Genomic DNA, 21387 nt, shown 5'->3' on the forward strand with positions numbered 1-21387 from the left:
TGGATTTGGCCCTCGGAGTACAGTGGGTTGGAGGCCTTCCAAACAATCCCCAACACCTCCCACATCTGGTGTTAATTAATGTCCCTCCTCCAAGTGCATGCATACCCCCAAAGACCCCCTTAAGAAAATCCTTCTCAACTCCTGAACTTCCGACATGACTTTGGTCAGCGCTCCTGCCCAGTACCCATTAGGAAACACACCCCAGCCATGTAATCAAAGCCGGGGAGACAAAGCACACTGTTACAGTAAAGTTAATGCACAGATGTACTGCATGCGCGCACGCACACACACACACACACACTTTTTGGAGTGTAAAATGTTTTCATCATTAAAAAAACTATTTTCCCTAGCCCTAACTCTTAACCTAACCCCAAAAACCCTAACCCTAAAACATTAGGCTTAAAATATAATTTGAACAAATTCAGGACCTGAAAAAAAATCATACCTTTTCAGGACAATTAAAGTGAAATGTTAGGACATTGGGATCCTGATAATGTAGGAAAACGAGTGCACGTACGCAAGCGCAAGCGCAAGCGCACACACGCACACACACACACACACACACACACACACACACACACACACACACACACACACACACACACACACACACACACACACACACACACACACACACACACACACACACACACACACACACACACACACACACACACACACACACACACACACACACACACACACACACACACCCTCTTCAAGGGGCCTGTCCACTATCCTGAATCAAAGTTGTGCTTTCTAAATGATTGTAGAGGACCTACTGTATTAAAACAGAAACACTCTGTCTGGTTTATTAGCTCAGTCACTCTTCAAGCCTTTTAACAGAGACGCCTTATGTGATGCTGTTGGGAAGTGACCTCATATCCGGATGAAGTAACTGGCATGAGCTACGCCTAGTTAAACTGGGCAGTGCAAGAAACACACACATAACCAGGCTGAGGTCAGGTCTGACCGACGCCCCTACGTCAAGCACACAGGGGCGTTGATTTTTAATCACTCTGTATATCTTTCTCTCTCCGTGGCCATTCAACATGGGAAAAAATACACACAAGTTAGGTGGAAGTGGGTCCATTTATTTCAACAGGTTTTGCTCATCACTATCTATATCAATATATATTAAAAAATGGAATCTTCGACCGCCACTTGTGTCCCCTTTCTTGCCACTTATCTTTTAATTAAACGTACTCCAGTCAGATTTTATCTAACGTTACCCATAATTACTCTCATGTCATGATGGTATATCTTTAGCACATACAGGGTGTTGAATCCATGTGAAATGTGTGACTAATGTATTGTACAGTTTGAGGAGGTTGACTGCTAGTGTACCAGACTCAGACAGTCTTGAAGAGTCCAGACATGATGTAGTCTGTGTGGTTTCCATCGATGAGTCCGTTACCGTTGCTATGGATGAACCAGCAGGGGATGTTCTCTCCATTCGTCACATCCCAGCGGAAGTCCCTCTGCCAGCCCCTGTGAAAACACAGCAAGGAGGAGAGACAATGATGAGAAAAGTGTGTGTATGTACTGCATGTGTGTGTGTGTAGACATCTACCTAGTCACTGTAAGCTCCTGTCCCTTCACTAGCATGGTGGCATCTGGTTTCTCTGGCACCTCTCCTGGACGCATGTCTTTCACTTCAAACTGCACGCCATGGTAAAACTGACCTGCATGGGGACAATACATTTTAATTGATCAGCTAAACAGACAATTGTCCAATATAATGCAGAGTAAACCTCCAGCAACTTCATCTGGCCCTGCCAATGACAGATTGCGCCCTGGTGGTACCTAGCAGGCCGTGGACGATGAGGGAGAGGAGGTGGCTGTCCTACCTAGAAGGCCATGGACGATGAGGTAGAGGAGGTGGCTGTCCTACCTAGAAGGCCATGGACGATGAGGTAGAGGAGGTGGCTGTCCTACCTAGAAGGACGTGGACGATGGGGGAGAGGAGGTGGCTCTCCTACCTAGAAGGCCATGGACGATGAGGTAGAGGAGGTGGCTGTCCTACCTAGGCCATGGACGATGAGGTAGAGGAGGTGGCTGTCCTACCTAGAAGGACGTGGACGATGGGGGAGAGGAGGTGGCTGTCCTACCTAGAAGGCGGTGGACAATAAGGGAGAGGAGGTGGCTGTCCTACCTAGAAGGCCGTGGACGCTGGGGGAGAGGAGGTGGCTGTCCTACCTAGAAGGCCGTGGACGCTGGGGGAGAGGAGGTGGCTGTCCTACCTAGAAGGCCGTGGACACTGGGGGAGAGGAGATGGCTGTCCAGGGTATAGAAGCCCAGATAGTCCTGGTGGTATGGGTGCTGCTTCCACATCTTGTGTAGGATGACCACAAACCGGACCGAGTCCCTGAGGGTGACGGTCAAGCTGCTGTCTTTGGTCACCTGCAGGTCCATACTGTAGAAGGGAGAAAGGCAGAGAGAGGTGGTTTAACCATGATGACAGAATAAAACGTTAGATGCCCCTTCAACCTTAAGTGGTAGGGAGGTTGCATTAGAGATAGAAACTCTGGTCTCCACAGTTGAAGTCGGAAGTTTACATTCACCTTAGCCAAATATATAATTCCTGACATCTTGTAAAAATTCCCTGTCATAGGTCAGGTTAGGATCATCACTTAATATTAAGAATGTGAAATGTGAGAATAATAGTAGAGAGAATGATTTATTTCAGCTTCTATTTCCTTCATTACATTCCCAGTGGGTCAGAAGTTTACATACACTCAATTAGCATTTGGTAGCTTTGCCTTTAAATTGTTTAACTTGGGTCAACGTTTTGGGTAGCCTTCGACAAGCTTCACACAGTAAGTTGGGTGAATTTTGGCCCATTCCTCCTGACAGAGCTGGTGTAACGGAGTCAGGTTTGTAGGCCTCCTTGCTCGCCCAGGCTTTTTCAGTTCTGCCCACAAATTTTCTATAAGATTGAGGTCAGGGCTTTGTGATGGCCACTCCAATACCTTGACCATGTTGTCCTTAAGCCATTTTGCCACAACTTTGGAAGTATGCTTGGGGTCATTGTCCATTTGGAAGACCCATTTGCGACCAAGATTTAACTTCCTGACTGATGTCTTGAGATGTTGCTTCAATATATCCACATAATTTTCCTACCTCATGATGTCATCTATTTTGTGAAGTGCACCAGTCCCTCCTGCAGCAAAGCACCCCCACACCATGATGCTGCCATCCCCGTGCTTCACGGTTGGGATGGTGTTCTTCGGCTTGCAAGCATCCCCCTTTTTCCTCCAAACATAACGATGGTCATCATGGCCAAAAAGTTAGATTTTTCAGACCAGAGAACATTGCTCCAAAAAGTACAATCTTTGTCCCCATGTGCAGTTGCAAACCATAGTCTGGTTTTTTTATGGTGGTTTTGGAGCAGTGGCCTCTTCCTTGCTGAGCGGCCTTTCAGGTTATGTCGATATAGGACTCGTTTTACTGTGGATATAGATACTTTTGTACCTGTTTCCTCCAGCATCTTCATAAGGTCCTTTGCTGTTGTTCTGGGATTGATTTGCACTTTTCGCACCAAACTACGTTCATCTCTAGGAGACAGAACGTGTCTCCTTCCTGAGTGGTATGACGGCTGCATGGTCCCATGGTGTTAATACCTGCGTACTATTGTTTGTACAGATGAATGTGGTACCTTCAGGCGTTTGGAAATTGCTTCCGAGGATGAACCAGACTTGTGGAGGTCTACAATTTTGTACGGAGGCCTTGGCTGATTTCTTTGATTTTCCCATGATGTCAAGCAAAGATGCACTGAGTTTGATGGAAGGCCTTGAAATAAATCTACAGGTACAACTCCAATTGACTCAAAGTATGTCAATTAGCCTATCAGAAGCTTCTAAAGCCATGACATTATTTTCTGGAATTTTCCAAGCTGTTTAAAGACACAGTCAACTTAGTGTATGTAAACTTATGACCCACTGGAATTGTGATACTGTGAATTATAAGTGAAATAATCTGTCTGTAAACAATTGTTGGAAAAATTACTTGTGTCATGCACAAAGTATATGTCCTAACAGACTTGCCAAAACTACAGTTGTTAACAAGAAATTTGTGGAGTGGTTGAAAAACGAGTTTTAATGACTCCAACCTAAGTGTATGTTATCTTCCGACTTCAACTGTACGTATCTAGCTTTAGTTATTAGTTATAGGAGTAACATGGAAGCCAGAACGGCAAAACCAGAATGGGTAAGGGTGCTTACTTAGCTCCCTTAAGAGAGGTGGTGTCTGACCAGAAGAGCTTGGCCTGCTTGCCATCCTGGGACACAGTGATGTCATGTGTGGTCACCTCCAGTCTCACCCCCAGCCCCTGGTGAACGATGCCAAAGCGACCGAAGTAGGTGTTCACTTTGCCATCAGGGGCCACTTTCTTATCCCCAATGGTCTGGCCATTGACCAAAATACCTGCAAGGCAGCATGGGATTGAGGCAAGCTGTTGGTATAATATAGATTTGATATGTGTTATTTATTTTATAAAACAAGTGTCATGTTTTGGTTTCATGCCTTCAAAGACGCATTACTGTCAAAGGTTGGACAATTTCAAATAATGTCTACTTTCTCCATATTCACCTGCCAGCTGGTCTCTCACTAGGTTGAAGATGGTACCAGGCTTGTCGTCTATGTTGAAGCAGAGAGCATCCTCCTGCTCTGGCAACTCAATCATGAAATGAGGGTCTCCATCCACTGCAGAGCCATCAACAGATTGTTCCAGTTTTTACATTTGATTTGGTTGAGGCTAAGCCCATCCAAACTTTGGATCACTATATTATAGTTCGTGCGTGACAGCATGGTGGGCATTGAAAATACTAAATATAAATATAACATTTCTGTAGTCGGTGAAGCAACCCATTTTTGGGACAGTTTCACCACATAGAACATCCTGAAGTAACCTATGTCTGATAGGAGGGTCACTGAATGAAGGGGGACTCACCAAAGTTTGTAGGTGAGATCCTGCTGTGCGTCCAGGCGTTGCTCATCAGCAGGCCTGCATAATTACCTGAAAATCACGCCAAGATGTCAGATGGCAAATAAAGTTTTCCACATTCAAAGTGGTAAAATGCATTTGATAGATTTACCCTGAATATAACAGGGTGTATATTACCATGCAATATCCTCAGTTTCTAACCACAAATCATTTGGTGTCAGCTTTCCATGTCCTAAATCCAGGTGATCCACTATAATTACATAGAAAGCCATTTAGTTGAAGGATCCAGTCATGTCCATTCATGGCAGGTGCTTACCAACTCTCTGGGCTTTCTGCCTTTCATCTGTCAAACAGTAGCAGGAGAAAACAGTCAGACACACACATTTGACAATCGATGCAAGGATTTCCATAACCACTGAGATAAACATGTCAGATAAGACACGCCAGATCTACTAGTGTCTCCCCCTGCCCCTGCCTCTCTCCCAACCCACTGGGTCACATACCCTCGGTCAGCTTGTTGGCGATGAGGGGGCCCTCTGGCCCCTCGTCAGTCTCAGGCTTGGTGACCACCATGGAGGTAAGGGGGGTGACGAAGCTGTACTGCAGGGACATCTCCAGAGCCTGGGCAGTGGCATTCCCCTTCTCCTCCGCAGTACCAGTCTCTCTGACAATAGAAACATAGGACGAATGGTGTTATTGCATTAGGTTTGGATTAGAGGTTAGGTTCGGTTTAACTTGGGTTAGGTTTGGTTTAACTTACACCGCAGGGCAGAAAAGAATGTAATATTTACGAACTGAGTTCCTTTAATATACCCAGCTCCATTCATTAGATCCCAAAGCTAAGCTCTCATCCACCAGTGAGTTTTAGGCATTTGGATAATGCTAAGAAACCATTCAGTTCATTCACCAGACATCAGTAATAGCAGTTAGCTGATCACACAGACCTCTTGCTTAACAGTTCTTGGATGGTGAGGTAGGCCCAAAGACGCTCAGTGAAGTCCCCAAATATATACTCCTGCTCAGGGTACAGTATGTCCCACTCCTGGGCACTGGCCTGGCCTTTGACAATAAAGTCCTCCTCAAACTAAAAAGAGAGTGAGGGAGTGAGAAAGAAGAGAAAGAGGTGTTAGACACAGAGAAGGAGTGAGAGAGAAGCATTAGTTGGGTTGAGCATTGTACAATACTTGAGTCGCAATGCCCTTCAGGTGCAAAGAAAGATCCATATTTCTAAGCTCAGTATCCGGGTGGTGTGTTGTGCCTGTCTGCTCCTCACCCCCTGTGCAAACACCTCCACCAGGAAGTTATCCAGGCTATAGTCAGTGAGCCGGCCAGCTACCACAATCTCTGAGCCGTTGAACAGCTGCTTGTAGTGACTGGTGGTCAGAGAGTTCACCAGGTTGTCAGGGTAACGTAGGTCCACCTCGGAGAGGAGGGGGCTGGCTACTTCATCATAGAAACCCTGGGACACAAATGCACACATCACCAAGTCATTTGTCTATTGTAATTTTTGACAGTACATTATCAATAATGCCAAAAAGTAGGATCGATATAAGACCTCGACCTACATAGTTTCGTCTATCCTGTGACGCTCCCCATAAGTGATATGGTCAAACCAGAAAGACACAGAAAAGTGACTATTGTGAGATTTCAGACAGAGCCCTGGTCCACACCTGAAGCTGGACGGTGGCATCAGAGCCCTCGTAGATCCTCCGGGCCAGTCCCTGGTTCTGTCTAGACATCACATCCAGAAAGGAGTAGTCCACGTCATCCCCAAAGCCCAGACAGAACAGAGACATGTTCCCACCCATAGCAAGAAGGACATTCTCCTGAATCCGTGGTACAGAAGACTCTCCTGTACACAAACACACGTGGCATGTACCATGACCTTACTGGCTGAATCTGATATAGAGCAATAAATCAGATGGCTACTTCAATGTTAAAATGGCAGTCCCAAACAAATAAGTAAGATCAGAAGGGAAGGAAACCTGTACGCACCTGAGTTGGGCATTCCATCTGTCATTAAGATAACAATAGACACACTCCTCTCCGAGACCTTCTTGTCTCGTATGCCTTTCATTATCATGTCCACAGCTTTCATCACAGCATCATTTATATTAGTGGCTAAAAGGAGAACACCCAAAATCAATCCAGATGTTATCAAAAATAAATATTTGATAGACAGAATTTTGTAACATAAATGCACCTCACTCAGTTTTATCAGACTGCTTGCCCAAGTGTTGTACTGCCATAATTTTACTACTAAAGTCCTAATGACAGAAACATCATTAATGATCCATCTCTGTATGTCACCCTGTTCACATGAAACACATAATGGCTCACATCCCAAATCAGTTATTCCTTGGATAAATTTTTGGGCTTCAGACACATTTTCCTTGGTGGCCTTGGTAAGAGATTCCTTCCATGTTGAGATGCTAGCGTCAAATAGGACAATGCCGAAGTAGTCGTCCTCAGCCAGGTCATTCAGGATGGTCAGCATAGCTTCCTTTGTCTATGAGGGATCAAAGGCTCTCAGGTCAATCTGAACATGAACTACAATTACAGCACCAAGTGATATGTTTCCTGTATCCTTCTCTCTTTCATCTTCTCTGATCTTTCTTTCATTCGCTCAGACACACTGTTTCTCTCTTACCTGCTTCATTTTGATTCCGCTCATTGACCCACTCCTATCGATCACAAACACCACATTTTTTGGAACTCGGGGTAAGTCCGGAGGCGCAAAGAAGTGCACAAAGTACCCATTCACTATCTGAAAAATACATACAATGAATATCATTATGACATGAACACCCTGAATTGATGGAATTGACCCCAATATCGATTCTATATTATATTCAACACAGCTGACCTGGATGTCACCGATGGTCTCAGCTCGGTTCACGTCATATTTGATGAAGAAATCCCCGTCAATCAGGGTGCCTTCACAACCCAGGCACTTCCTCTGCTGGTCCAGTGTTGGGCAGAATGAGATGTGTGCCTGAGTGAGGGAGGGCAATACAATTAAACACAAAACAACACAGCAAAATAGTATTCATCTCTTTCGGAGGATATGTTCCATATGCAGTTGTTTCATAGAACAGAACCGCATCATATACCTTTTTGTCGGTGACTGTTTTCTCCACCAGGGGGAGAAGCTCGTTGGAGATGAAGGTTCCATAGGCCTCCAGGAAAGCAATGCCCTGGGGTTCATAGATATCTGCCACAATCTGTCACAGAGACATGAACAGGACTGATGAGACACAGAACTGAGGAGTCAAAATGATGACAAGATGTTTTGGGGTATAGGGTGTAAACATCTACAGACCTCAAAGTGCTGGACCAGCTGCTTGGGTTTGACTCGGGTCATGATCTCGTATTGGCCCAGTTTACGCTGAAGCAACTCCTCATGGGTCAAAATGAAGGTGACGTTACTATTGGCCGCGATGTTCACAGACACAGTGAACTTCTCCATCTTCCTCCCTGATGCCCTAGAGTACACAAACACAGGCCCAGTAGGAGGACAATCACATTTTAAACAAAACACTCTCACACAGGCCCAGTAGGAGGACCATCACATTTTAAACAAAACACTCTCACACAGGCCCAGTAGGAGGACAATCACATTTTAAACCAAACACTCTCACACAGGCCCAGTAGGAGGACAATCACATTTTAAACCAAACACTCTCACACAGGCCCAGTAGGAGGACAATCACAATTTAAACAAAACACAGGCTGTGATAAAAGAGAATAGGAGTGCTTGGTGTAATGGAAACATCATGTTTGTCCCCTCCTCATTGCCCTGGTCCACTCACTTGACCAGTCCTGCGGTCTGCCCTGTGGAAACAGCTTTCTGATACTGCTTCTTGGCTTTCTCCTTCGCCTTCACCTCACCCGTGTACGTCTGACCCTCTATCTCCCTGAGATGCAAAAACACAGTCATTCAAACAAACAGAAACACATATGCACTCACACGCAGATATACACACAGACAAACACAGCACAGAGTAACAGTCCTATGGATTGGTGTTATCATTTCTAGACATAACGTGGCTTCTACACATGCTGTGGGTGCTGACTGACATGCTGAAGTTGGTGATGAAGGCGGTCTTGGGCAGATCCACCTCGAAGAACATTTCCTGAGAGGAGTTGGCCTTGTTCAGAGCACTGGAGGTTATGACCGTGTGAGCAAAACGAGAAGCAACCTTACAGTCCACCTTTACACTGTACACCTCCACCTGAGAGAGTAAGAGAGAACATAAGAGAGAGAGAGAGGAAGAGAGAGAGATAGAGAGAGAGGATGAGAGACAGGGAGAGAGTGAAAGAAAGAAGAAAGAAACAGAAGGGTTTTGAAATGTTTGCTTGTGTGAGTAATGACTGTCTAATGTGCCTATAAAACGTTCACATACTTTCTCAAAATGTATTTTCCTGTTACAGCTGAATAGTGTGAAGTAAGCTGCATTGACTACAAGATTACTGCCAAAACAAATGATTACCGCTGTACTCTTGTGAAAAACATTAACTCAGTGTTTCCAGTAAAAAGACTAGATGAGTCCATCTAGGTGAGCAAAGGCACGGATTTCTAGTGTTGAAGATAGTGGTGGCGGTGCATCATCATCATCCTCACAAATAGAACGTAAATATTGTGATTTCCTTACCTCCGCATTATCTGTACTTCTTTTCTGCAAAAAAAGAAGAACATTTAGACACAGTATTATAAAATGAGTTTTTTACAGAGTACACTGTACGACTTAGACATGTTTTACTTTTCAAGTGGCGGAAACTTCTAGGTGCCAATGATACTGCTGTATTTACTGAAATAGAGAGGAGGGTAACCGTGGCAAAGAGCGAAGGATTTCCTCAAATATTTACTCAACCACGTTCTCAAAGATCTGTTTTTGGGAAAAATACAAATAACAATATATTCATCAGGTATCATCAGATGCACCACTGGGTGTTCAAGTAGAAGTCTGACGGATTCTGCAACAGATTCCTGTTTTGGATTTGTGTCAGACAGTACAGTTTATGTCGATGCTGAGCTACCGTGATACCTTTAGTAGCCGTGTAGCACCATCAGAGCCATGGGATACAAAGCACAAGGGAGAAGTTTGAATTTAGGGTCAGAATGTCAACGTAATTTAACATCTCACAGTCTAATTCATTGTAAAGCATATACATATTGGCATGAATATAAATCGATTAATGTACACAGACGCATGCACAGACACCCACACCCACATACACGAAAGTAGACCAGGTATGAATCAAAGTAGAGATGTGTTAACAGAAAAGTAGATACGGTACAGATACATATCAAGTAAATAGAGTAACAGAGAGAGTATTGCCGGAGGTGTGAGATGTAGTAACAGCAGAGTATAGCAGGAGGTAAGAGATGTAGTAACAGTAGCGTATAGCAGGAGGTAAGAGATGTAGTAACAGTAGAGTATAGCTGGAGGGGAGAAATGTAGTAACAGTAGATAATAGCCGGAGCGGATAGATGTAGTAACAGTAGAGTATAGCAGGAGGTGTGAGATAACAGCAGGGGAGAGATGTATTAACAGTAGAGTATAGCAGGAGGTGTGAGATGTAGTAACAGTAGAGTATAGCAGGAGGAGTGAGATGTAGTAACAGTAGAGTATAGCAGGAGGGAAGAGATGTAGTAACAGTAGAGTATAGCAGGAGGTGAGAGATGTAGTAACAGTAGAGAATAGCAGGAGGGGAGAGATGTAGTAACAGTAGAGTATAGCAGGAGGGGAGAGATGTAGTAACAGTAGAGTATAGCAGGAGGGGTGAGATGTAGTAACAGTAGAGTATAGCAGGAGTGGTGAGATGTAGTAACAGTAGAGTATTGCAGGAGGGGAGAGATGTAGTAACAGTAGAGTATAGCAGGAGGGGTGAGATGCAACAGTAGAGTAAATACTACAGATGTTGGATCTTAATTTGAGCCATATTGCTACAGCAGGAAAATAATCCCGCAGAAACAGGAAATGTAAATTATTATGTGGTTTGTAATTCATGGACATTTTTGTAGGAGTTGATTTTTCTTAAGGGAAAATCAAGTTTGACATTTCAAAGTGGAAATTGTAAACTTCCAAAGCCTTTTTAAACCTCACATTCAATACAAGTTTAACATGTCCTGCAGTGCAGTAAGTCCTCCTGCAACAGGGGGATCAAATTGAGAACCTGCATCTTTATAGTAACAATGGAGAGTCACCTGTGGTGTGGAGGCATCCTGTGAGATAACCAGAGCTCCATGCGACAGAGGCGGGAGAAAGACACATCCCAAGAGCAGCAGCACAGTCCACACTCCAGACATGACCAAACTGCAGCTGAACACTGACTTCACTGCTTAGAAAACTCAACTCTTTCCTACCGCCCAGCTCAAAGGAGAAGTGGCAGAGTGTGTGTGTTTGTCTGCTTTTATACTGGAGCAACGACCAGAAGACCTTACCTCAGCGTGGCAGGAGGCCCGAGGTGTGTGTAGGTCTGTGTTCTTGTATGCCTCTAGGGATGTATGTGAGCATGTTTACATATATTTGTTTGTCTATCTGTCCACATAGCCTACTCTCTCTACCTACTGTAGTAAAAAAAAAGCAACTGAACATTTGAGGTTGCTTTTTATTCTGACTGCGTGGAATCTGGTAAGCACAAAAAGTAAATAAGTTAGTTTTTGTAAGAGCTGTTATGCAACAAGTATGGGCTTCATTCTATCGGTCAATATAACACCAGGCTACTTCAACCTCTGCTTGTCCATTGTTTGTTAGTTCTGTTGACAAACAAAGTTTCTGAGAAGGCTCTATCCTAACTGGTCAGTGGAGTGGCCTTTGACCAGAGTCGTTTTTGCCTCTCCACTCTGTGTATATTCCTTTGCATGCCAATGGCCTATTCCCAGAATACATTGCAATTCAGCAAAACTAAAATCAATACACACCGAAGTCCTGTATTCACCACCCATTCCTGTCCTTCTCTTTGGCTCACACATTGCTCCCACTGGTACAGTATTGTATGTGTGTTCCTGTTCTCACTCATTACCAGAGAAGTGTGTACATACAAGTACAGTAGGTATATGTTCCCTCACTGAGGGTTGATTGCAAAATGCTAAGAAAATGAGTAATTTTGCCGACTCATGGAGGGTAGAGCTGGAGAGAGAGATATATTTGGACACCATATCAAGGAGGGCTCTGTGTGCCCGATACTGAAGCTTCATTCAGACCAGAGGGGTAGACTAATAATCTTGCTAGATGTACTCAAGCTTTTCTGAATTGAGCAAGTTTCAGTTAGTTACACAATCCAGATCAGGCTTCATCCATGTTACGAAGGTAGATATTGATCGTGCACCCGCCACACTTGTAACTGTGTGTGCATGTCGCATATGGCTAGTCGAATGCCAAACTCTTCATTGAGACAATGTTGAAACTTAATTCCTGGGCGAGTCAGTGACCCATTTTTTTATTGATGCCGAAATCAAAATGAAAGAAAAGTCAACATGCAAATTCATCAGGCTTTGTTGTGAAATGGCCACATAGAAGTGCTGTCTTTCTTCGCATATTGTTAATTTGGTGCGCTTATCAATGCACAAATCCCTTTTTTCCCCCACTACTCAGTGGCGTGTACTCATGGGTGCTAAGAGAAACTAGTCTTCCGCAAAAGAAAATTGACCAAGAAAAAAATACAACATAAAATATATTTTGTCTCTCGGTGTTTCATCATTTCCCTTCAATTCGCAAGCATCCGAGCGAGCTAAACAGCAGCCATCTGTCTCTCTACGTGTAGGCCATCTATCTGATGCTGTCTGGTCCAAACGAGTGTGACGACCCTCCCACTCTGTCTTCCGAATTCTTTCTCTTTGCTCTTGTTTTCCTTATTAGGATGTCGGTGGGCGTAGCCGGGAGGGTCGTCAGCAAAATAGGGCACACCTGGGCCCGGTTGTGTCCTGGGATAAATACACCTTTTTCCTATTCATTGAGGAGACTCTCTCCCTGCAGACACACTGTTTTATTTTGGTTTGTTTGGGCATCTTTCAACACTCCTCACATCTATACACGCAACCACTCACTTACACACACCATTGTAAATTGTATATACAGTTGAAGTCGGAAGTTTAAGTACACTTAGGTTGGAGTCATTAAAACTCGTTTTTCAACCACTCCACAAATTTCTTGTTAACAAACTATAGTTTTGGCAAGTCGGTTAGGACATCTACTTTGTGCATGACACAAGTAATTTTTCCAACAATTGTTTACAGACAGATTATTTCACTTATAATTCACAGTATCACAATTCCAGTGGGTCATAAATTTACATACACTAAGTTGACTGTGCCTTTAAACAGCTTGGAAAATTCCAGAAAATTATGTCATGGCTTTAGAAGCTTCTGATAGGCTAATTGACATACTTTGAGTCAATTGGAGTTGTACCTGTGGATTTATTTCAAGGCCTTCCTTCAAACTCAGTGCCTCTATGCTTCACATCATGGGAAAATCAAAAGAAATCAGCCAAGGCCTCCGTACAAAATTGTAGACCTCCACAAGTCTGGTTCATCCTCGGAAGCAATTTCCAAACGCCTGAAGGTACCACATTCATCTGTACAAACAATAGTACGCAAGTATTAACACCATGGGACCATGCAGCCGTCATACCACTCAGGAAGGAGACGCGTTCTGTCTCCTAGAGATGAACGTAGTTTGGTGCGAAAAGTGCAAATCAATCCCAGAACAACAGCAAAGGACCTTGTGAAGATGCTGGAGGAAACAGGTACACAAGTATCTATATCCACAGTAAAACGAGTCCTATATCGACATGACCTGAAAGGCCGCTCAGCAAGGAAGAAGCCACTGCTCCAAAACCACCATAAAAAAGACAGACTATGGTTTGCAACTGCACATGGGGACAAAGATTGTACTTTTTGGAGAAATGTTCTCTGGTCTGAAAAATATAACTTTTTGGCCATGATGACCATCGTTATGTTTGGAGGAAAAAGGGGGATGCTTGCAAGCCGAAGAACACCATCCCAACCGTGAAGCACGGAGGATGGCAGCATCATGTTGTGGGGGTGCTTTGCAGCAGGAGGGACTGGTGCACTTCACAAAATAGATGACATCATGAGGTAGGAAAATTATGTGGATATATTGAAGCAACATCTCAAGACATCAGTCAGGAAGTTAAATCTTGGTCGCAAATGGGTCTTCCAAATGGACAATGACCCCAAGCATACTTCCAAAGTTGTGGCAAAATGGCTTAAGGACAACATGGTCAAGGTATATTTTATTTGACTAGCGGCACCACTCGGTGGTTCTAAATCAATTGTTGTTTAGTGTCAAATAGTTATTTAAAGTCAAACATTAACTTGGCTGACCACTCTGTAGGTCATGTCTGTTACTGTACATGCAATATGCTTTGTGGACTTCACAGGACAGAGGTTGCTATCCGGTTTTGTGATAAAACAAAGGTGTGGTTTTATCCTGTTACCGTCTTCTTGTCTCTGCCTTTAGGCCTATATATCACGGTCGCAAAGCATCTGAATTAACAGGTTATAGAGCAAACAATGCAATTATCACAACACAGTTGTAATATGGCTATCGATAAAATTGTAATATGGCTATCGATAAAATTGTAATAAGTCATACAAAAGTTTCAAATGCATCCTGTCATTACTAATTACTTTGTGTGATATTGCATTTCAATACTATAATTTTTCAACTCACATTTGATTAATAAAATATTTAAAATCAGTCATCTGCCCCAAATATGTTTCAGGAGAATGAAGGGATGATGGTGCACTCTTTACGGCAATTGCTAGAGGGAACCTAATTTGATTGGTCCTTAACTTAGGCTGCTCCGGGGCAGGTTAGTTCTGAAGGATTCGTTGCCATATACATTTAGCAGGTTGGCATGTCATGAAGCTTGTGCTGGAGGCAGCTCTGCAGAGTGGTTACTAGCTGGCACAGCCACAGTCATAAAACCTGATTTTAAACCTCACACACACACAGCTAACCTTAATGCCTAACCATACATTTTTATGATAGCCAATTTTGACTTTGCAGCTAGCCCATCTAGCAGAAATAATTTAGTTCTGCCTCCAGTGTAAGATTCATTACAATAAACGTCAACCTGTAGAAATTTGCCTGGCTTAAAGGTGAGTCACTTTCGTGTCAAAAGATCCCGAGTTGAACTCAGAGCTGACCAAAGTTAGCTCACTAACTACTCTGTCTAGATTCAAGCCAGATCCGGCCCGTATGTTTGACACCCCTACTTTTACATGACTTTGTCCACGTGTTTAAGACGCTAATCTTGTAGTAACAACATTGTAGTGTAGTAATGCTGTGACATTGCAATATTTTTTAACACTCCAAACAATGGGATACAGAACCAATAAGTAGGGAAGTCATTCATTTGTTTATAAAAACATAAGACAAATATTTCAGCATTTACAATTTGAGCAACTTCATAGTAAGGTCAACCTGAACATGAAAAAAATAGCTTATTTCCTAATTAAAAACTTTCATATTTAGCGAAAATATTTAACATATTTTCACTACACCCGCAATAACATCTGCAAAATATGTGACCAATAAAATTCTATTTGAATGTGTGTATTTTGAAGTAAAGACTACATTTGGCCTTTATAATTGCCAAATTTAATTACTACAAGTAGGCTACATAGTCTCAAAATAAGTATTTTCAGTCAACCATATTTCATAGCTTTTGGCAATGGCTCACAGAACTTGTTTTGGTACTCACATCTGTCCCTCTGTTTCTGACCAAGTCGGAAGGTTAATGAAACACATTTTTGTCCTTTGATTGCTAGTCTAGAATTGTACAGTCTGGTGAAGATAGAATGCTGATTTGGACATGGACATCTGGACATGTTTTGAGTATGATTGTATGCAAACTTTCTGTGCAAAGCTAACTTCATCAAGGGCTTATGTGATGTAGAACTGGTTTCCTTTCTCTCTGTAGGTACTCGTTCTAAGCGTAACGAATGTGACCGCTACGGACACGTCATAACATGATCAATGACTCACTAGTCAGCATTGCTGTGTAACGCAATCATGATATCAAGTAGAAATGTAAGTGCTAAGTCAACTCTGTGAGACATTTTGTTTCTCATTGTGTGTGCAAATATCACATCCATAATGCTGGAATTGCCCTTGAAATTCTCAATCATAAACAGTCATCATACAGTATGAACAAACCCTACTATGAACAACCTGCTCAAAATGAGATGGGCCTATTTCCGTGCTGAAAATGGAAAAACAGGTATCAAACCATTCAATAACAGCAAGGTTTGGCTTCTTCATTGCCATTTGTCCATTGATGCGTCTGTCCCGTCTCTCCTCTAGACTCTAGCGCAGTGATGATAGCCAACACTCCACACTGGACGGCTCTACTTGCCAAAGATGCTGGCTCCTGGGGCTTTAGGCTTCTCCAGTACCGTCTCTCCTCCAGACTTCACCCCACTGAACACTGAGGGAGCCACCTTTCCCATACGCTCTGTGGATGGACAGAGACAAGGCTGTGAGCAAAGATAGTGCTTGGCATGCCACACTACCACAGAAACATGACACAATATACACACACTGACAAATCTATATACTGAAATGTGTCTATAACCTTTAGAAGAAGTGCTGTAGTTGTTGTATTTTATCCTCCTTTCTAGTTATCTTGCCACCAACTATATATACCCTTGGTCTTACAGACTGACTATACAAGATTCAGTCTCTATAGAAGGAGTGGAAACTTTGTCACTACCTCAATCCGAGCTGGGCTCGGGCCAAATACATGCCAGAGTTCAGAGATAACATTCTAAAAAGTATAACCGAGCTCACGTCTCACTTGACTGTAACTTTACTCCCCCTGATATGTTCCCTACGCTAGTGTCTACAACTAGTGAAAGTGATTAATTACTTATATTTGACACACAAGTAGAAAAAAATGTTAGGCAAGCAACAGTACTATAGGTACTGAGTCTGTAGAGCCAGAATGGAAACCTACAATAGTGCCAATGTGTAAAACACTGTTCCGATGACACACTGTGGAGTGGTAAAGCTCCTACTCACCACACTCTACCATGACTTCATAGGTCTTACTCTTGGGCTCGCCCTTTAGCCCCAGTTTGCTGCGGGCTCCTTTCAAGTCCTCCTCCTTCATCACAGGACGCTTCTTCTTCTTCACCTCAACGGGCTATGAAGGGCAGGAAAGAATGGAGGTTAAAGACAGGGCAAAATCTCACACCTTTCTCTGATCCTACAACGCTCCCTCTGATTTGTCTCAATCTTTCTATTCTAAAGTAAACATTGTGGAATCCTTAACATAGGAAATAATATGGAAATGTAGCTATCATCAAAAACAGTGACAAATAGTTGATACAGTAGGTCAGTACTGTAGGATACAGGGAAGTTGGCTTACCTGAGACATGGTGTATGGGTTGTGTCTTAATCCCAGAGTTCTGGTCACTGGAGCTGTGTGCGCGCGTTGGTGTATCTGGACTGCTCCTCTCTGTCCAGTCCATTATATTTATACCCCCAGATCCTCAGGGGGCTATTCTCTCTTATTGACCCTGTGAGTGAGTCAGTGGACCCCCACCCTCTTTCTATTCCTCTCTCGCTCTATGACCATTATCAGGGTGTATTATTAAGTCTGACGTGAGTGATTGTGCAGCTGGAACGGGTCTTCCGTCGTTTACGATGTGGTTACAGCGAACAGCTGAGGGAACGAGAAACAAATAGCCCTTTCCCCACAACATTCTGCTAGGAGTGATTCCAAGGAACAGAAATAACTCTGGGAAGCCACGCTAGTCCCTAGTGGTCAGGATTCAGCACTCACCACTGTGGCCTGGGTTTGATTCCCAGGCAGGGAATGTCCTTTTGGGCCTCATTGAATGCACTTCAGCTCAACTGGCAGAACACATTAGATGAATTCAACATGACAAAGTAACTACTAACCCCATAACAGGCCTACACCCAACTGCACAATACAAAGAAAACGGTTTTATTGTCACATACACCAGACTGGTGCAGTAAAATGTGTTTTACAGGGTCAGTCATAGTATGGCACCCCTGGAGCAAATTAGGGTTAAGTGCCTTGCTCAATGGCACGTCAGCATATTTTTCATACATTGTCAGCTCAACTATTCAAACCAGCGACCTTTCGGTTACTCTCTAACCGCTAGTCTACAGGCAGAGTTCTTCTTCCATCACATTAAACATGAGGTCAAAAGTACTTTTCTGAATGGATTACGGATTACCTAAAGGTGTAGAGATTTTGCAGACAACACTTGGTCATACAATTTCGAGAGGGGGCAAGACCATACATACCACAGGGAGACTAGTGAGTCAACCTTTCTGTTTGGGAGAAAAGCCAACGCTTGCCTGTCAACATGTGTCTGTGTGCAGTCAAATGGCAAGCGAGTCAGGACAAGAGGCAAAAAGTGTTTGAGAGCCAGGCTTGTGTGTCAATAATAGTTTGAGTCATTTTGAATGCTTGAAAAGTCTGTAGTGAGGAGTCTATTTGTGGATACTGAGACATTACTCTTGGAGTCAGTGTACTCCTCTATGGGAAGAAATAGGTCCTCACTCAGTGCTGTATGTCTCACTGCACCTGTTACTGTTTACTGAGGGCCCACTCTGTCACTGTGAAAATGTGTACCCTGTTGGCAGTCTAGAGTATTACGAAGACCTATGATCTCAGAGACTGTCATGTAACTCTCATTGTCCACCCGCTCCATTCCAAGAGACTTATTACTACAAATCATTCTATGCTCTGGCAGCTCCCTGGTGGTCTAGTGGTTAGGATTCGGCGCTCTCACCGCCGCGGCCCGGGTTCGATTCCCGGTCAGGGAACACACGTTTTTTTAAAACCCTGCTACAACCCTACTAAATTGACAAAACAGAACACACTCTCTGTTCAGAGACAAAATCTGTTATTTCAGTGTTTTAGAAACTTTATTGTAAAATCATTTTTAATAGTAATGTAAGTCCATCATTTGCCAGTCATTTTAGTTTTTACAATAAAATCCCTCTGTTGAACTGAGGACAACCTGCACCACCGTTTACCAAACCCCACAGTCAGTTATTCCTTTGCCTCAGCCAACAACATCCTACTCAAACAGTTCATCATCACCACATTTACTGTATCACCACTCCTTACTTACAGAAGCATTAAGACAGACACTTGGTGTTGTGTTACAGGTCACCTAAAGCGAGACAGATTCAAGACCTAGACCTGAGGAAGAGGGTGAGACAAAGTCAAGACCAGAAAAATGCGAGTCCAATTCAAGACCATGAATGTTATTGTCAATTCACCACCATAAGAGTTCAAAATGTCCAGTATTTCTGTGTTCATATTTCAGAACAACATATGGATACTTTAGATATTCAGAAGTTAAAATGCATGCGGAGTGTAAATAGAGCCACTCTACAAGTTATTACTAACCCAAACACACTGGGGAACAATGGGGCTAAGGATTTATAAAATAATAATAAATTATACTATTTTAAAATGTTGTTCTGATTTAATCATCAGTTTTTGTTGGATGGAAAGGGTTAACAGTTTACAGGAGCTGCAGCAGGTGTTATCAAAGAGGATGTTGTTGCTAATTTGTTAGCTTCTCCCATTTCAAGAATAACTTTCAACAAGAAGTTTCAAATGATCATCATCTGGTGAGTGGAACTGTTTTCTATTGCAGCGTGCTTGCTGTTAGCCATCAATCAATCAAATGTATTTATAAAGCCCTTTTTACATCAGTCGATGTCACAAAATGCTGTACAGAAACCCAGCCTAAAACCCCAAACAGCAAGCAATGCAGATGTAGAAAGAAGCACGGAAATAACTTATTTGTGTGGAACACTGTTGCATTTAAAGTGGAACTGACCGCATTTTTTCAACATGAAATCTTAATCTGTTCATATACACCCCCAGGAATAATAACACCTTTAAAAAACTATTCTGACAAGTGACAAATTAGATATGGTCATTTTCATGGTTTCCTAAATTCTTAGAATACATAATTCCAAAACATTCTAAGGCATTTGTGAAAATTCTATAGCAATATAGAGTGGGAAAGCGGCCGAGCGTTTGGACAATTAATAGACACTGCAGTACAAAAAAACGAATAAAAACATTGGTCTTGTCCAGGACCGGAGTCGACACAGACCGGTAGCTAATCAGAGCTATACAGTAGACCTTCATACAAACAAGCCATTTGAAACACGGTCCTGCCATCATTCACTTTGAACTGGACTGTGTGTTTACAGGCAGTTGCAACAGCGCGACTTTAAATCATTATAACGCATTCAACCAAAAAAATACACCTGACTGGATTTCAGCAAAACGTAAACACCACGGGAGTCCTCTTACATTTGGGAACTTTACGGTCCTATTGATCAAAGTTTACAATTGGCTCATTCATCCTGTGGGGTTTTATAAAGGTTTTTTGACATGCTTAACTAACTATAAGCTAGTAGGGCTTCTTATGTATTAAGGTTTGAATTGCTGACTCTTGTGAACCTGCATTTTCCATTGTTCTCACTCTTACCAGTGCTCAGGGCCTAACCATGAATATCAGCCTGAATTGTGTGTGTGTTAAAGATAGCGCTGTACTGTATGAAATATGTGTGTGTATGAAACAAATGTATCAGCAGTGTGAAGCTGTACTGTGTGACCGAGACTGTGCTAATCTTAGAGAGACACAGGAGGGGTTGAATCATGAGACTGCTGACTGTGGTGTACAATGGACTATAACTGTTGATAATTGGATATGGAGAAGGGCGAGCCGGTCAAGGATCGATTCGGACAAGGTGGTAAATTGTATGACAAGCGACAGCTTTATTTAAGAGTAAAGATATCTGGTACAAGCGTATACGGTCTCGTTCCTTTAGCTCATAGAGAACCTCCAGAAAAAAGCCCAGATAACAGAGTGCATATACATTTTATACAGTACAGAAAGTAGGTTGAGTCTGGAAGTTCTGGTCCTCTGGTTGGTTCTGATGAGTTGGGCGTCATCCTTCTGAGTCTTATAGCAAAAGTTCTTTGTTATCAAATGTTCAGCTAAGCAGGAGATTTTGTGTGTGCGTAGTCAGCCCTCTGTCCTTGGTTATGTGTGTGTGTCTCATTATTTCGTGAAATGCGGACCCAAGCACTCTTTTGATCAAAGCCTTTCCTTATCAGTGTTTATGAAAGGTTTACGTCAGCCCTCTGTCCTTGGGTGTGTGTGTGTCTGTCTCTGTATCTGTTTATAAGTGTGTGAGAAACCCTGCTTAGAAAGAAGTTAGTTATAACAATGTAATAGCAATATGCTTGTGTTATTTTAAATGGTATTTATTACAAATCCCTCTCTTCACGTCTCCAAAGAGACGTGACATAAACTAGGTAAAAGTAAGAAAAGCAAAAGTAAACAACCAGGGAAACTTTCTCAGAGAGAAAGTTTTGATTCCCTCTCTTCACGT

General features: G+C 42.8%; 2 protein-coding genes and 1 non-coding gene across 3 annotated transcripts; 1 reads left to right on the forward strand and 2 right to left on the reverse strand.

Moving 5' to 3' along the window:
- Positions 1 to 1073: 1073 nt before the first annotated feature.
- On the reverse strand, positions 1074 to 11369 carry LOC139535624 (inter-alpha-trypsin inhibitor heavy chain H3-like). Its single transcript, XM_071335222.1, has 21 exons — positions 11157 to 11369; positions 9601 to 9624; positions 9026 to 9180; positions 8758 to 8862; positions 8268 to 8430; positions 8059 to 8169; positions 7812 to 7940; positions 7596 to 7712; positions 7286 to 7454; positions 6941 to 7066; positions 6616 to 6797; positions 6219 to 6404; positions 5890 to 6029; positions 5449 to 5609; positions 5262 to 5288; positions 4952 to 5017; positions 4591 to 4704; positions 4224 to 4425; positions 2244 to 2416; positions 1574 to 1685; positions 1074 to 1491 (listed from the first exon to the last, which is right to left on the reverse strand). Exons 1-21 carry the CDS (start codon positions 11256 to 11258, stop codon positions 1353 to 1355), a joined length of 2703 nt encoding a protein of 900 aa, XP_071191323.1. The 5' UTR covers positions 11259 to 11369; the 3' UTR covers positions 1074 to 1352.
- Positions 11370 to 15318: 3949 nt separating this feature from the next.
- mustn1b (musculoskeletal, embryonic nuclear protein 1b) lies at positions 15319 to 17520 on the reverse strand. Its single transcript, XM_071337215.1, has 3 exons — positions 17351 to 17520; positions 17002 to 17125; positions 15319 to 16435 (listed from the first exon to the last, which is right to left on the reverse strand). Exons 1-3 carry the CDS (start codon positions 17357 to 17359, stop codon positions 16329 to 16331), a joined length of 240 nt encoding a protein of 79 aa, XP_071193316.1. The 5' UTR covers positions 17360 to 17520; the 3' UTR covers positions 15319 to 16328.
- Positions 17521 to 18711: 1191 nt separating this feature from the next.
- Positions 18712 to 18783, forward strand: trnae-cuc (transfer RNA glutamic acid (anticodon CUC)). Its single transcript has one exon. It is a non-coding gene; the product is annotated as a tRNA-Glu (tRNA).
- Positions 18784 to 21387: the final 2604 nt, after the last annotated feature.

This window comes from Salvelinus alpinus, chromosome 12 (assembly GCF_045679555.1).
Source record: "Salvelinus alpinus chromosome 12, SLU_Salpinus.1, whole genome shotgun sequence".
Classification (NCBI taxonomy): Eukaryota; Metazoa; Chordata; class Actinopteri; order Salmoniformes; family Salmonidae; genus Salvelinus; species Salvelinus alpinus.